The 16,070-nt window shown below is 35.7% G+C and overlaps 1 protein-coding gene across 1 annotated transcript; it reads right to left on the bottom strand.

Moving 5' to 3' along the window:
• Window positions 1-3,571: 3,571 nt before the first annotated feature.
• LOC127938958 (opsin-5-like) lies at window positions 3,572-15,742 on the bottom strand. The gene is made up of 4 exons (XM_052535892.1): window positions 15,364-15,742; window positions 10,721-11,014; window positions 7,048-7,373; window positions 3,572-4,578 (listed from the first exon to the last, which is right to left on the bottom strand). The coding sequence occupies exons 1-4, from the start codon at window positions 15,431-15,433 to the stop codon at window positions 4,156-4,158; spliced, it is 1,113 nt and encodes a 370-aa protein (XP_052391852.1). The 5' UTR covers window positions 15,434-15,742; the 3' UTR covers window positions 3,572-4,155.
• Between the last annotated feature and the right edge of the window lie 328 nt (window positions 15,743-16,070).

Raw genomic sequence — 16,070 nt, 5'->3', positions numbered from 1 at the left:
GCAAAAAATTTAATTTTGGGGTGAACGATTCCTTTTGAAAACAAGTGGTTTTATGCTGGCAATTTCACTAATTTCTTTTTTTGAAAGGAAGTTCACACTTTGGTGTCCATCATCCTAAACGAGAGCGAATCTCAGCAGGCACTAATGAGCACCTGCCAGCATGTTTAGCCCCATGTGTGTCCCCTTCAAAAAACCATGCCTCTAACTTGACATTTCCAAACAAGAGCAAACAAGTATGACAGGAAGTATGATTCGGTCTGACATTTTGTCCATGTCACATGAGCTGTGAGCTTTGCAGAAGCAGCTAGGATAGTCACTCCTGCTGTGGGCCTGTTTATGTTGTTGACAGGTTTATGCAACAGTTTAAAAATATTTTCAAATATTTTCATCTATTCAGTTGTGTGAATATGTTGATAAAATGTCTGACATTAGAATAACATTCAGCAAATGTTTTCGTGCCTTTTTTCAATGTGTGTTTTTGTATAAACCTTATTTTTAGGCTTTGATTTTAATCTTATTTTTAGACTTCTATTTTTAGCATTTATCCACATAAAAATTGCATAAATATGAGATTTTCATTTGCACAAATTTATGTTATCCAGCTGTATTTACTCATCCAACCTAAAGGTTGTTAAGCCAACCCAGTGTTAAAATTCATCTTCAAGAAAACCGCAGTTCTAAGAATCAAGCCTTTGAAAGGCTTTCAGAGGGGATTATGAGAGCTCTCAGGACCGGCCATTAGTCGAGTCCCCAGTGGTGAGTCATTTTAGCTGGATAATGCTGTTATCTGTGGAAGAGCGATGGCTTGAGGTGAGCACATGTGAGTGAGGGTCATCTTCACCGGCGTGAGCTCTGATTGTCATGGTAATGTACAGATCCTGGGGCTATGGATTCTGCAGAGAGATTAATCATTCAAATTACCCATGCAGATCTTATTGAAAGTTTGATCTTACAGTATGGAGCTGGGTGATGAGATATTGGTTTGATGCTGTTCTTTATTATAGGTCACCACTCTTTTCTAAGCTGTAACATTTCAATAGATTTTCTGATGTACAGTGAGGGAAGTGCTGACCTTGATGTTTCCATGTAAATCTACATGAATGTGTGTATATATATATATCTTCATGATGCTTAATGATTCATTACCTTTTTACCTAATGTTACCTTCATTACCTTTTTTTGTGAGCGTGTGTCATGTGTCCATTCGTTGACATTTCCCAGCATCCCTGTGCCCATTTGATAAACATTTAGAACCAAGTGTTATGATGTGTGATGTATGATGTGTTACGTGTATGTGTGTGAACTCTGTCATGGCAGATCCAGGTCACTAAAAAGTGAAAATTCCTATTAGTCATGGTTTTTTGTCCTATTTCCTCTTACCTGCTGTGACTGAAATTATAGATGTGACTGAAGGCTTGCTGCAGCCCTCAAAGCACAGTCTTCTGCATTAATGCCAGGAAATTATTAAAACATGTTCCCCTACAGGCAGCTAAAGCTTATGAACACTTTTTATTCAAATATGTTTTTTTTATTTAATATATATATATATATATATATATATATGTGTGTGTGTGTGTGTGTGTGTGTGTGTGTGTGTGCGTGTGTGTGTGTGTGTTTGTGTGTGTGTGTGTTATAAAATAAACTGATTTTCTTACACCTGTATCACCAGCATTAGCCAAAAATACTTGTAAATAACGTTTGTGTAGCTTAGTTTCGACAGAAGAATATTTTCATGTACACTGTCTGCATTTGTTCACACAGTAAAATATAATGAGCCTAGATTGTGTGCAAACTTAAATGCCTCAAACCAAATAAATGAAGTGCATTAGTGAAGAAAAAATAAATAATCAGTTTTGTAACCCAATTTAGGGGCTTCTATTACTTTCCATCCTGTAAGTCTTCTGTAAAATCCTAGCAAAAACAGTTCATTATAGTTTATTTTTTCTATAGGAAGTAACATTTTTGGCATGAAAACAGTCACAACATTGGTAATGTTTGATATTTAGTGATATTAATAACAACTTGGTTTATTTAACAATTTCTTTCAATAGACCTAGAACATATATATTGTCACTTGTAAGCTTTGAGCTTAAAGACTTTATAATTTCTTCTTGCTGTCAAAAAGTGTCTAAATTAATTCTGTTTTCTCTGTAAGCTCTGTTTTGAGGAACTCTAACAGAAGTCTGTCTTGTAGACTTCACACGTTTCCACTGAACACAAACATAGTATTAACCCCTGGTCACTGTATTTGTGGCTGAAATCCAGTCTAAATAAACCAGACAGCATTGCTCTTTTTTAAGTGCCAATTAATTGTTTTTATATCAGGAAAAACAACAACAACAATATTCCATGATGTACTGTTTATTGGAAAAGAATTTGGTGAACATTTTTCAGTGCAGTGAGTATATTTACATAGTAAAACTTTATCTGATAGGACAAGCATTGCTCCAACTGGGACGTTTCACTGCGTTTAACAACTTTATTGATTATATGTGTTCATCTGGAATCTGAGGCAGTAAGGATTGAACCGTCTCTGATGAGTCCAATTTTCAGCTTTACCCAACACCTGGACGTCTAATGGTTTGATGGAGACCTGGAGAGGCCTACAAGCCACAGTATCTCGCACCCACTGTGAAATTGGAGGATCAGTAATGATCTGGGGGGTGCTTCAGCAAGGCTGGAATGGGGCACATTCATCTTTGTGAAGGGTACATGAATCAAGCCATGTACAAGGTTGTCCTGGAAGAAAACTAGCTTCCTCCTGCTTGAGGATTGTTTTTTCCAGCAGGACAGTCAAGGTGTGGATGGAGGACCACCAGATCGAGACCCTGTCATGGCCAGCCCAATCTCAAGTCCTGAACCTCACTGAAAACCTCTGGAATGTGGCCGAATTAATATGAAGTTGTTTTGTTTGCATTATTCGAGGTCCGTTATTTTGACCAGTTGTAATTTTCTGCAAATGAATATACTAAATGACAAATCTTATTTGGAAATTGGGAGAAATGTTGTCAATAGTTTATAGAATAATGTTTATTGAAAATTGTTTTACTCAAACACATACCTATGATAAAAATAGTAAAACCAGAGAAACTTTTTCTCCAGAGCTGTATTTTTATGTTCCTCCCCAGGTAATATGCAGAATAAAAAGTCCTTTTCATAAACGGATATCATGTGCTTCACAGACAGACAGAGCCTGCAGGGTGAACCACCACAAACATTCTCATTAATGGTGGAAAACAACCTGTATATCCTACTGCAAAGTGTTGCGCTAATTGTGCTGTTTGAATTGGTATGTTGATTTGACACACTACGGTAACAAAGATCTATAGATGTTATGTGTAATATGTATAATCTATATAAAGATATCAGGGAGCAGAAAGCAAGTCTGTATTAAATTTAGTACATATTTACAATAAAACTAGCAATTACTAAATACAGTAGTACTGTAAAATCACACACACACACACACACACACACACACACACACACACACACACACACACACACACACACACACACACACACACACATTATATATATATATATATATATATATATATATATACACACACACACACACACAATTACATTTGCAGTGCCTTCATAAACTGAATAAAAACACAGAAAATATTTGACAGCTTAACAACTTAAATTTCACTGTGATGCAACGCCATTATATAACGTAAGGAGACTTGGAATATATTGCATGGATCATATGGACTAGTTTTATGATACTTTAATGTGCTTTTTGGCTGTTAAGGAGTCTGGCAGTATAAATCACCATGCAACTAATAAAAGCATAAGCTTATGCACAATGTCAATGAACCTAAAATATGGGTTCTTACAGGTTTGGAATGACATGAGTGTAAGTAAATCATGACAGAATTTTCATATTTGGCCGAACCATTTGAATAAAGATAATTTCTCTTGGAGTGTATTCAATGTGTCAACAAAATGACACTTTTTATCATGAAATCCATTAGACAACATCTAAACGCCTCATTTCTAATATCACACAGCCATGCACTATGCCATACAATGATATGGAGTGGTATTGCAGCTGGTGGAATGAAAAAAAGAAACAAAAGTTCATTCAAGTGTCCACGGACCACTCTGTGTGCCTTTAACCAGGCAAAAATAACTCAAAAGTTTCCACTAATCAGAGTTCTGTACAGATTCACTCTTAAGAGTGTACATCCCAGATCCTACTGATTTGGCATCAGTTTGATTCTCATTCTCCCTGTTGTTCTCGATTGTTTGTTCTTCTGCTCCAGATTTGGACTTGTTCATGTCACACACGAGGTAGATGGTATTCTCTGGGCTGTTTCTAGCATCAGAAGTACAGCAGATGTTGGATCTCCCACAGAGGTGGCCCAACTGGTTGACTTCTTGTTTAAAGGCCTTGCTGAAGATATAGTAGATGAACGGGTTGTACACAGTGGACGACTTGGCGAACAGACAAGGTAGCATGCTGACCTCAGGAGGGATTGAGTCACTGGGCCGGTAGATGGACCACAGGCTGATGATGCCATATGGTGCCCAGCAGCCAACAAACCCAATGCTGATCAATACAGCGATCTGCAAAAGCAAAGAATAACACATTCAGATCTGTTTTGGTCTACGCTCTTGATCTGTTTGATGTACGTTCTATACACATGTAAAAGTACAAATATGCAGCTTTTCGATTCACAAGATGTTAATTGATGGACTGGAGTGGAGTGGATTACTTGAGGATTATAGTGATGTTTTTATCAGCTGCTTGGACTCTCACTCGGATGGCACCCATTCATTGCAGATGGATGTAATACTAAATTCCTCCTAATCTGTTCCCATGAAGAAACAAATGTTGCCCTGACAATATTTTACTGTAAAATTACATGAAATATCCCATTAGATCATCGGATAAGGGAACTTACCAGTCTTATAACATTACATATACAGTATTATAATTTTTTACAGGTCATGTTTATTTGACAATTAGATTAGGAAGCAAGCAAGAGAAGATCTCAGTGGAACACACTGACCATCATAAACAACATGGCCTATTTTGTGTTATGCAATGTCTTTGTGAATACATTCTCAATGTGAAATATGAATGAACAACCTTCATATATGACGTGAAGCTTCTGCCTACAGCACCAGTGAAGTGGTCTCACGTGGGAGGAATATTCACAGATAAGAACATTGGAAAATAAATGATGTGGGTATTGAATCATTTACAGCGGTTTGGTTGTTGCTTTGCGAAAGCTCAAGCACATTAGGGATGAATAGAGCTCGGTTTTGAATGTGTTATGTTCACCTGTTATGAAAATCAGATTCTTACTACTGGGAGACATTTTCCTCAGCGTTATAAATCTAGAAATAAAAAAAATGTTCATGATGGGATTTCTGAAAGAAGCAGCGTTTGAGTGGGGTGGGATGTAAGCATTAGTAACTGAAAGATTGTTGGTTTGTTCGTACAACATCTATTATTTTCTTTCTTCTGTGGAACACAAACAAGCGTTTTTCCATGTTAGGCTTCTCTTTTTCACATATCAACAGCATACAACTAATATTATTCATATATTATTATAGTTTTTGTAATTTTCAATTAGATTTTATTTTTTATATTTTCTGTTTTCATTTAATTTTATTAAACAGATTTTTAATGTTAATATTGGGGGCTGTAATTTTTCAAGATTACATCTTCCTTGGGGAGTCCCACAAGGTTCAATTCTTGATCCAATTATTTTCTCCCTACCGTTGGGGGCTAATTTGTTGGATTGTCATTCCATTGTTATGCTGATGATATGCAGATTTATTTCCCGTAAGTGAGTTCAATTCAAATCCACTTGACACTTTATTACCATGCTTACACAATGTTAAGGACTGGATGGCTGCAAAAAATTTTAGTTTAATGAAAATAAAACCGATGTTATTGTGTTTGGCCCTAGAAAGCATGATGTGCTACAGTGCTTGAATGCAACATCTTTGACTGGATTTGTTAATTCCAACATAAAACATTTGGGATTTTTTTCTGGATAGTGATTTAAAGTTGGACAGACAAATTAACGCTGTGGTGAGATCTTTTTTATTATTATTATGTACGTCTGTTAGCTAAGACTAAACCATTTCTATCTAGTTCATACTTTGAGAGAGCAATTACATCCATTGTCTTTTCTTGAATGCATAATTGTAGTTAAAAATATTACGCCTAGTATCTACATTCAATCTTGCCACCTTAAAAGGCAATGTATTTTATAATATAGCATAACATATTATATGGAAACAATACAGTTTTGCACAAGAAAACTTGCACTTGTAAAATTTTGTATTCTGTTGGAAGATGTGTGTAAACTACTTTGGAAACACATAAATTTATAGAAAACAGGCATGCGTCTCAGCAAATCATGTGACTAAATAATTTGCTCAGTTGATTGGCTATTTCTTTCCAAAACTTCTTTCTTTCTTCTTTCTTGTGCCAGATTCAAGTGATGATTTAGATTTTCTTGAACACATGGAATAGAAATGTTTCTTTCTTTGCAAACTGTTTTTGCAATGCTCTGATTTTCTACAAAATGTAACTTAGGAATAGGGTGGAAATGTAGCTGTTTGTGAATGCATCTTGAGGCAGCAAGTTTGAATGTACTAAACCCTGGAAACTATCCTGTGAAAAACATCTATTGTGTTCCAGAGAGGAAACAAATTCATATAGGTTTGGAAGAGCAAGTAAAAAAAAAGACAGAATTTAATTTTTTTTTAGTGAACTATATTCCTTAGTACAGGTTGCTAAATAGGGATTCTTGTGTGTCTGTGCCTTTTTTATTTAAAATTAAAATATATTTTTAATATGTAAATAAATATTTAAAGAAGTGTCAAATTGATGCCTGGCCACAATGACCTTACCATACCTAGTTAAAATAACTGATAATTGCATCTGCATCTGTATTGCTGTTCTGTACACATCTTGTGTGAGTTATTGAGGATAGCTAGTATCAGCTAGAAAGCTTCAATGCTCTTGGGTTTCATATCACATTTAGATGAATTCAAAATGTACAACAGACTCACCACCATGAGTCGCCGCTGCATCTTTATCATGTTAGGTATGCGGTTGGTGTCGTCCATAGACTTGTAGGTGATGTATAGTTTCACAGCTATAGCAGAGTAGCATAAGATGATGATGATGGCTGGGAGGATGAGGTTCATAAGGAAGATGGTAATGACAAAAGACTGGCTATGTTCCTTCATGTCTCTCCAGGCCAGAGTACAAGACAGGCCAAAGGACTCCGGGCCGTATTTTCCCCAGCCAATCAATGGAAAAAGAGCCCAGAGCAGCGCGTACAGCCAAGTGGTCGCCACAAGGATCTTAGCATTCCTTTTGCTGATTTTCTCTTCTGTGGACAGAAACAGTTAAAGGTATGAAAAGAGAATTTACATACAAAAGCATTTGTTACATTTTTTTTTTTTGTATTTTATTCACTTAAAGGTGCCATAGAATGCAAAATCATTTTTATAAGGTGTTTGAACACAGTTGTGTGGCAGCAGTGTGTGAAAACAACCAGCCTATAATGGTAAAAGTCCACCCACTCATTGTTTTATAATCCCAATAATTCATAAACAGTCTCTCCACACTAGAAGTTCCAGATTTCTCAATACTATGACGACATAGCTGGTGAAAGTCCCGCCCACTTGTGATGCTCTGTGTCATATTAACATATATGCATCCTTGAGTGAGAAGCTGCGGTCTGCCATTACTGTTCTCTTGCTGTAGCTGCTGGAGGTACAATGTCAGCGCCAAAGAAACATTAAAAGTGTCGTGTGTTGGGATGCACCAACTAACATAGGAGTCTCCATAGACCGCAGAAATGTCTGGGAAAAAAATTGAAAAGTCCTATACATTTGTGCTAACATTTTAAACTGGACTGCCTCACAAATGAGGGTCAGTTCAGCGCTGGAGTTGTGCAACAATTGCTTCTGAAAAGAGTGATCGATAGTAATGTTTTGTGTGCAAACAAACAGACTACGGACAAAATAAGCATCACGCATTATATTTTGTTTTCCAAAAAAGCTTCTTGGTTCTCTGTAAGGCTAATGTTGCTAAAGCTACCATTGTCTCTGTGTGTTTACTAATGCTGCCTTAATGTGCTACCAGAATGATTGTAAATATACTTGTAAATGTGGTAGTTAAAAATTGCATTTGGAAGGAATGTGAGGTCAGTAACACAGTCACCACCGGTTAAACCGTAACACCGGTATGCCTGCGAGCATGAGCTCTTGAAGTCTGCTCTGCACTCGTCTGAAAAGAGAGGTGGGAGCAACAGCTCATTTTCATTTAAAGGGGACAAACAGTCTATCCCTAGTCTATGCTAGACTAACTGAGACTTGTCATGGCACTTGTATACTCTTGTTGTTCTCTTTTTGACCTGACTGCTTCTATTGTTCTCATTTGTAAGTCGCTTTGGATAAAAAGCGTCTGCTAAATGATTAAATGTAAATGTAAATGTAAACACAAATGAAAGCACGTTTTGGCTCATACCCTAAAAGTGGCAATTTCAACAAGCTATTAAAAACAATCTGTGAGATATTTTGAGATAAAACTTCATATACACAATCTGGGGACATCAGAGAACAATTTAAAATATTGTATCAATGCAGTCTATGGCACCTTTAAGAATAAATAAAAATAATCTGGTTTTATATGACAATTTGTCTCCCTCTTTCTTATTTATGAGCTGCTTTTTGAGTTCAAATTGCCTGATAAACATTCAGTCTGCTCACAAAGAGCCATATTTTTGTGTTTATCTCCAATAAAGGAGCAAGTGAATGAACCCATTTGGGTTGGTTGAGGCTACAGTGTCAAACAATGTAAATAATTAAATCAATATTTCTAATTTTATTCAAATGTATATTTTACCAAAGTATATCAAATGTTAGGCCATGAGTAATTTAACAATATTTTTTGTGATGAGTATATATTTTTTTATTTGATTACATTTGGCCATATGACCCACATTGTTTTCTGTGATTCAGTATTTCCCAATTTTTTTTTAATTTAATGTATTAATTTAAATGTATAAATTTTCATAGGTACTCTAGATAATTTAATTGTACATTAGATGCTCTGACATTTACCTTTCTAATGGAATAATTGCAAAACTTGATTAAAGCTTAAAACGTCCTCTGTAGCACATATATACTGTAGGTGGTCTTTTCCCAGAAAACCAGGGATTGTGTGCTTTTCCAGATTATAGATGCACAAACAAACGTCTGACACTAAATGAACACACAAAAAAAAAAAAAAAAATCTGGGTTATTTCCCTACGGAGTAGTTATTCCCATGCTAAGTTTCATTTCAATAATTCAGTGTTTGTCTCCCGGCATGAGTCAGCCAAAAATCTCTATTAAGTTAGCTTTACTGAACTGTCATGTTGAGTTTGTATGCAAATGACAACTATCTGCTGTAACAGAGCTCCCCATAAGCTCTCAGCAAGAACATGACCTCTTACAGAGATGAAACCAGACCACTCACCATTCAAGGATACCGAAACCTTGCTTTGCCTGTAATATAGTTAAATAAATTAGAAGTGATTGGCTGTTTACATAACCTATTCAGAAGATATCAGATGTGATATACTTATGAATGCTCATTTGCTTTCATTGCTGGGGTGTTGAAACAGCAGGAGAAAACATACAGTACATTTGTGTTTATAAGTGCTGCTACAATTATCTTCGTTGAAATAAATGTTAATTATTTAGATATGAACATTTTTAAAACAAATTAAATTGATTAAAAAGTCGATCTTAGCTTTTCTATAAGCCCTATAGTTTTCTGACTTAAATATTTTTTTTTAATTTGTACAGGCATACTGAATTGCCGTCCCTGTTGCCCTTTGCAGCAATTTGTGGCATAATGTTGAGTATCACAATAAATATTTCAACTCATGGAAGTGAATGTGGCCAATGTTTGGAGGATTTAAAAGCAGAAATAGAAGGTTTATAATTACATAAAAGCACTTGCCTTAATTTGCCTTAAAATGTGTTATTTGAGCTGAAAACTGTATAAATAATCATATTTGTTTTAGAGTTTATGGTGTTGCATTGTAAAACTGCATATAACTACACTGAAAAAGTAATACATAAAACTATGTTTACACCCCCCTTTGTTTGCGTGTCATGGCTACACTATTGAAAGAGTCATATAGTTTTAACAATTACTTCCACTGTAAACACAGATTTTAATTGGAAATATTTGTTTTGTTGTTATCAGTATAATCAAAAATACGTATGATTAAGCTTAAATTGTACTGGAATATTCATTTATTACTTGGATTCTCTTCATCTTATAAGAACAGATTTGAAAAGTCAAAAGATAACATGCAAAAATTGTGTTCAATTACATTTTGGAAAGTTATATGTTTGGGGTCCTGTTTTGGAGACTTGCGATGTGTTTTGCTAGGGTCAAAGTGACTCCAAACAGCTTGCCTACTTTTTGTCACAACAGAGGGAAAAGGCTTCAATAATATATGTAAACTGAATCTGATTACCGAACATATATAAAAAAAAAAAGTTAACTACTGCTATTCTGAAACATTCATCATTGTCATTCTAAACAGATTATTAATATGGTAAGAAAAGGCAGTTCCATGTTATCTCAGGAGCATTGAGGTTGTACCACTCATTAGAAATCCATGCAGGAGTCAGAATAGAAATAGGTTCAAGGATAGAGCCAAGAGGAACTCACTGGGTGACTGGAGCGTTAAAGACACGATGAAGCGAACAATAGCCATAATTGTTAGGGTCATAATGCTAGCTGCTCCAAAGAAAAATCCCATCAGGCCGTAGTACACACAGGTGATGTCTCCCCCTATCCAATGGTGGTTCCACGCTGAGGCTACAGCCAGCGGGTACATGGTGACAGCGGCTCCCATATCTGTCACAGCAAGATTCACACTCAGAATCTCAGGAGGCTTCATGTGGTTCGACCGCTTGTATGCCATCACAAGAACCATCAAATTCCCCGCAATGGAAATAATTGCTGCATGCGAAAGATAAAAAGAAGACATACAAAGAATTAGGTGTTTATTCCTGTGATGTAACACTGATTTTTCAGCATCATTACTCCAATCTTTAGTGTCATTCGATCCTCCAGAAATCATTGAGGTGAGGTGCTCAAGAAACATTTAATCTTATTATTAATGTTGAAAACTGTTGTGTTGAATTTTTTTTAACAGAGTAAAAGTGTTAATTAAAAAAAACACACTAATTACTGACCCTGAACTTTTGAATGATAATGTATGTGAAGCTATGACCCATGCCGTTTCGTGTAACTAAATAATTACATTTGTAATTCTCAATTAGTCACCTGCTGCATTGTGTGCTCAAATATTTTGTGAATATGAAGCTGTTGTCAAGTCTTATGATCTCATCATTCTCACATATAATAAAAAAGGTCATATAAATTTAATCCATATATTAAATAAACATTTTATTTACTGTTTTTGATTTTGAGATAATGACTGGCTAACACTACCCCCCTATAGAAAATCAGTGTATAATATGTTTACATAAATTTTATTTATATTTTTAAATGTTTATATTAATGTATAGTTTTTTGCATGCATTTTGCAGATGGTTTCATCCAGAGTGGTATGGATTGCATTAAAAAATTATTATTATTATTTTTAGTTCAAACCCCGTGTTTTTGGCATTATTAGTCTCCTTTTAATCTGCAGGTCATATTATTTAGTGTTTTTGAGAAAATGTTGAGATCAAGTCCTAAAGACAAATTCTTCCAGTAGTCTTAACCCCATGTTTCAAACAGTCTCTGCTTTCCTTTCTTTGTGTCTCTGCCTCACTTTTATCTGAGTAATCTGTCATAATGGCTCCTCCATAACCTTCTAGTTTGTCCTTCAGCAATGTGCTGTTTCACACAGAGTTGTCAAGACACTTATTCTACAATTTACGATAGACCATTCATAAACCATGGAGCTTTAGACTGCATTTTTAGCAGTATATAATAGCTTTAAGACTTACATTTATTGTATGCATTTGGCAGACACTTTATATGAACAACTTATATTGCATTTAAGACATATATATTTTTTAATCAATTAATTAGTTCAGGAATCTAACCCATGGGTTATAGCTACAGTTGAAGCTATAAGGACAAATTATAATATGTTTTACACAACAATCAATCAAGATCTAATGGAGTAAATGTTGCATAACATGTCAGGAACATATTTCACACCAAAAATAAAATAAAATAATTTATATTATGCTTAAAGAAACAAATAGCCTAATGACATTTTTATCATAAATATTTTCATTCATATAAAAAAAAGAAAAAAAAAAAAAATCAATTTCCTGACTGATTCTCATTTCTGTAGTGTAATAAAATCAAATTTTCATGACGACACAAAAAAAGATGTATCACTTGTAAATCATGGTAGTATTTTCATGCTTATTTAAATACAAAATAATGCATAAATAAATTCAAATCTATTACTGCATTTTACAGTTCCAACCGAGAATCTTAAATGCAAGACCCACACAACCTGCACAATCTCATTAGAAATGAGTCGTATTAAGTTATAGGTTGGTTTTAATTCCAAACCCACATGCTGTATCATCTAACATGACATGAAATGAAAGAGAAACTATTTAAAGTTTTTGAATGTTACATTTTACTAGCATTATCAGGTTTGATCTGTGCTGTACTGAAAATCCTTCATCCAGGTTATCTGCTAGATTATGTGGATTACGTTTAATACAAGCCATCTGTAGTCTTATGTTTGAAAGCATTACAAGTGAATATATATGATCTCCCTGCAGCTGAAAACAGAGGCATTTGTCTCTAAATTAAACAATACCAATATCTGCTCCTCTAAATTTATTAACTTCCATGCTCCTTCTGCCAACTGCATCAAAGGTTTATCAAGCAGTTGCAAAGACCTTTTCTCAAAGCAACCAAATGAAACGCTACATCAGTGTGAAAGCACTTTGAAGAAGGATTTCTATGTAAATTCCATGTCTCCCTGTGCCATTTACAACGCAATTTTGTAAAGTAAAATTGGACTCTGAACCATAGAAAATTGGAAAAGACTTGAGTGGCACATGCTATCTGCTCTGGTGACCTGGAGGTCTCGAAGGATATGGCTTGTTTTTGAAAAGAGTATGTCAACAGTGGTTGTGCAAAGAAAATAGAGACCCAGTATCAGTCTCTTCATCCTTGGAATAATAATGATTACTCTATCCTCAGACAAACATGATTTTCTCTTGCCTCAGGCACAACTGCATCTTTCACAGTTAAACCTATCTACTGATCAGCTAAAATAACCTTGGTCTCTTTACAACTCGTTATACTCAGATTACTGTACCTTGAAATCCATGACACAACTCTTAAATTCTCAATATAAATACTAAATGAATGATTGAAATTAATGAATACTGTTGATGACAAAGAATGGGAGAGAATGAGAGGATGCCTACATTTATTCAACACTGTCATCCACTGCAAACTGCTCAGAAAACTCCAAAAGATTGGGCCCCTACACATTGTCCACCATCACTCTGAGCACAGGTACACCACAGGGGTATGTGCTCTGTCCAGTACTCCCTCTTCACCCGCGACTGTGTTCCTACATTTGACACTAATACCATATTAAAGTTTGCAGATGACATGACTTTAGTGGGGCTGATCACAAGATAGAGAATCTAGAAGACTGGTGTTTGAGGAATAACCTGTCTGTGTGTGAATACTGGGAAGACCAAGGAGCTCATCATTGACTTCAGGAATTCCCAGAATCAGAATTATGCTCCGGTTATGCTTCATCAGTGGAGAAAGGGTGGAGACGGTTCCCAGTATTTATTTTTTATGCGTTCAGATCACAGAGGACCTTAACGGACCACTAACACCTCTGCAAGTATTTCCTGAGAACAGTGAAAAAAGACAGACTGGCACAAGAACTGCTGGCAACCTTTTACCGCTGCTCTACAGAGAGCATCAAAACTGTATTTTAGCGTGGTATCTCAGCTGCACTGCAGCGGACAGGAGAGTGCTTCAGCATGTTTACTCCAGCTCACAAAGGATCATTGGGACTCAACTCCCAGTGCTGGAGGACAGAACACGGTGTCTCAGGAAGGCAACAAACATCTGTAAGGACTTCATACATCCTGGCCATGACCTCTCTGAACTGCTGTCATCAGGCAGACATCATAAAGAAATTTATGCTCGAACTACCCGATTTAACACTTTTTCCCCAGATCTGTGAATGCTCTCTATCAAACCTGAACTCACAATATCCACACTATCTGCCAACAGTATATATAACAGTGAACACTGCTGACAATTCATGAACATCTTGCACTTCCCACTTTATAATAGTACATTGCTGCTACAATACCATTTATACTGCTCACTATGTATATGTTGTTTTTAATATGCAATATCACGAGTACTGTACTAATCTCACTTTATTACATATACAGTCGCTGTTCTACTGTTTAGGGTTTAGAATGTTTATGCTGTTTATAATGTTTATGTTTCTTTTATCTATTTATTTATTACTTATTATTCTCTACTTGTTATCAGGTGTCTTAAAGAGCTGCTAACACTATTTATGGTATAGGGGAGACCAGGGCAAAAAAAATAAAAAAAAATAAAATAAAATTCCAAAAGCCAGCAACTGAAAAACAATTGTTGCTGAAGAAAAAAGAAAGTTCACTGAACACACCTAACCTATAGTAGAGCATGTGGTCACAGAGGAAACTACCATTAAAATATAAACAATAACTTGATTCTCAGATCATTTAGTGAATGAAATGAATGATGGGAAGAATAAGAGAAAGATTTTAAGATAAGTTCAGAAGTTCAAGTTCTGAGGTAACACACAAAAATATCATGTGATTGTTCTGGGCAATAAACATTTGATTTAAGACATTGCATAAACTTGGATTAGTACTTAAAATAAATGTGACAAATTGGCTCAAATTTACATTAATGAAGGAATACCATGATAAATCCACCTTCATGATGTATTTAACTTTTCTTTTTCTTTTTTTTTTTTTTGCTTGTATACCCAAAAAGTGTGAAATAGGAGGTTTACACTGTAAAGAGTGGAAGTCTGCAGTTGTAACCTTAAGAACTATTTCCACCTGTTTTTTGTTAGTATAAATGTAGGCCTATATGTCGGTTCAATGATGATAAGATTTTTTTTTTTTTAAAAAAGGCCTTTATTTAGATATTAACCCTTTTTTCAGTGTAGTTTGGAGGAGAGTTTCAGTAGCCTATCCATTTGGAAAGAGAAAAACTCACCATTACGCACTAGAATCAGTAAGGGGGGGGGGGGGGGGAAGTTGGAGGATCTAGTAACTCAATCTTACCAATGAGCAGCAGGAACGCACCAACTACATAATCCACAGCGGGTGATAGTTTAGAGGAATAAATATCCATGAGGACAAGTGAGATCTTCAACAGGACAAGAAGTTGTTAATTCACCGAGATAAACGCGCTCGACATGGATCGTTGCGCTTCGGAAATAAGTTACCGAAAATATACGCGCCGCGAAATTCCGCTGGAACAAGAAGCTATAGATGATCCACACCGCTGTCAGCTGTCAGAAACATCTAGCGTCCAAGAGAGAGAAAAGAACGCGATTAAATGAAGTCAGCACCTCAATAACAGACCGACAGGATGAAGCTGTGGCGTTTTCTGCGCTCAATAACGAGTAAAACACAAGAACTCCCCATGAGAGGTTACCGGTGCGCGCTGGACGCCCTCAACCCTGCCTCTAACAGAACATCTCTACAAGAGTGCGCTTCAGAGAATTCATCAACAGGAGGGGCTTTGTGATGACTTCAGACAGACAGACAGACAGACAGACAGAGACAGACAGACAGACAGACAGACAGACAGACAGACAGATAGATAGATAGATAGATAGATAGATAGATAGATAGATAGATAGACCTGTATATACATATACAGTTTAAAATGTCTGTTTAAATCAAATGAGATTGTGAGGAGTCTTAAACCTGAGGTAAGAGTTTAGAAAGTTTAGAGTTAGAAACATTTTAATGGTGGATCTTTT

Source organism: Carassius gibelio, chromosome A20, assembly GCF_023724105.1.
Source record: "Carassius gibelio isolate Cgi1373 ecotype wild population from Czech Republic chromosome A20, carGib1.2-hapl.c, whole genome shotgun sequence".
Lineage (NCBI taxonomy): Eukaryota > Metazoa > Chordata > Actinopteri > Cypriniformes > Cyprinidae > Carassius > Carassius gibelio.
The sequence above is the reverse complement of the archived record's forward strand: the minus strand, read 5'-3'. Positions and strand labels throughout refer to the sequence as shown.

Coding starts and splice junctions, on each gene's coding strand:
- LOC127938958 (XM_052535892.1), bottom strand. CDS start 15,433: ATGGATATTTATTCCTCTAAACTATCACCCGCTGTGGATTATGTAGTT. Junction 11,015..15,363: donor TGCGTTCCTGCTGCTCATTG/GTAAGATTGAGT, acceptor TTTCGCATGCAG/CAATTATTTCCATTGCGGGG. Junction 7,374..10,720: donor TTTAACGCTCCAGTCACCCA/GTGAGTTCCTCT, acceptor TTCTGTCCACAG/AAGAGAAAATCAGCAAAAGG.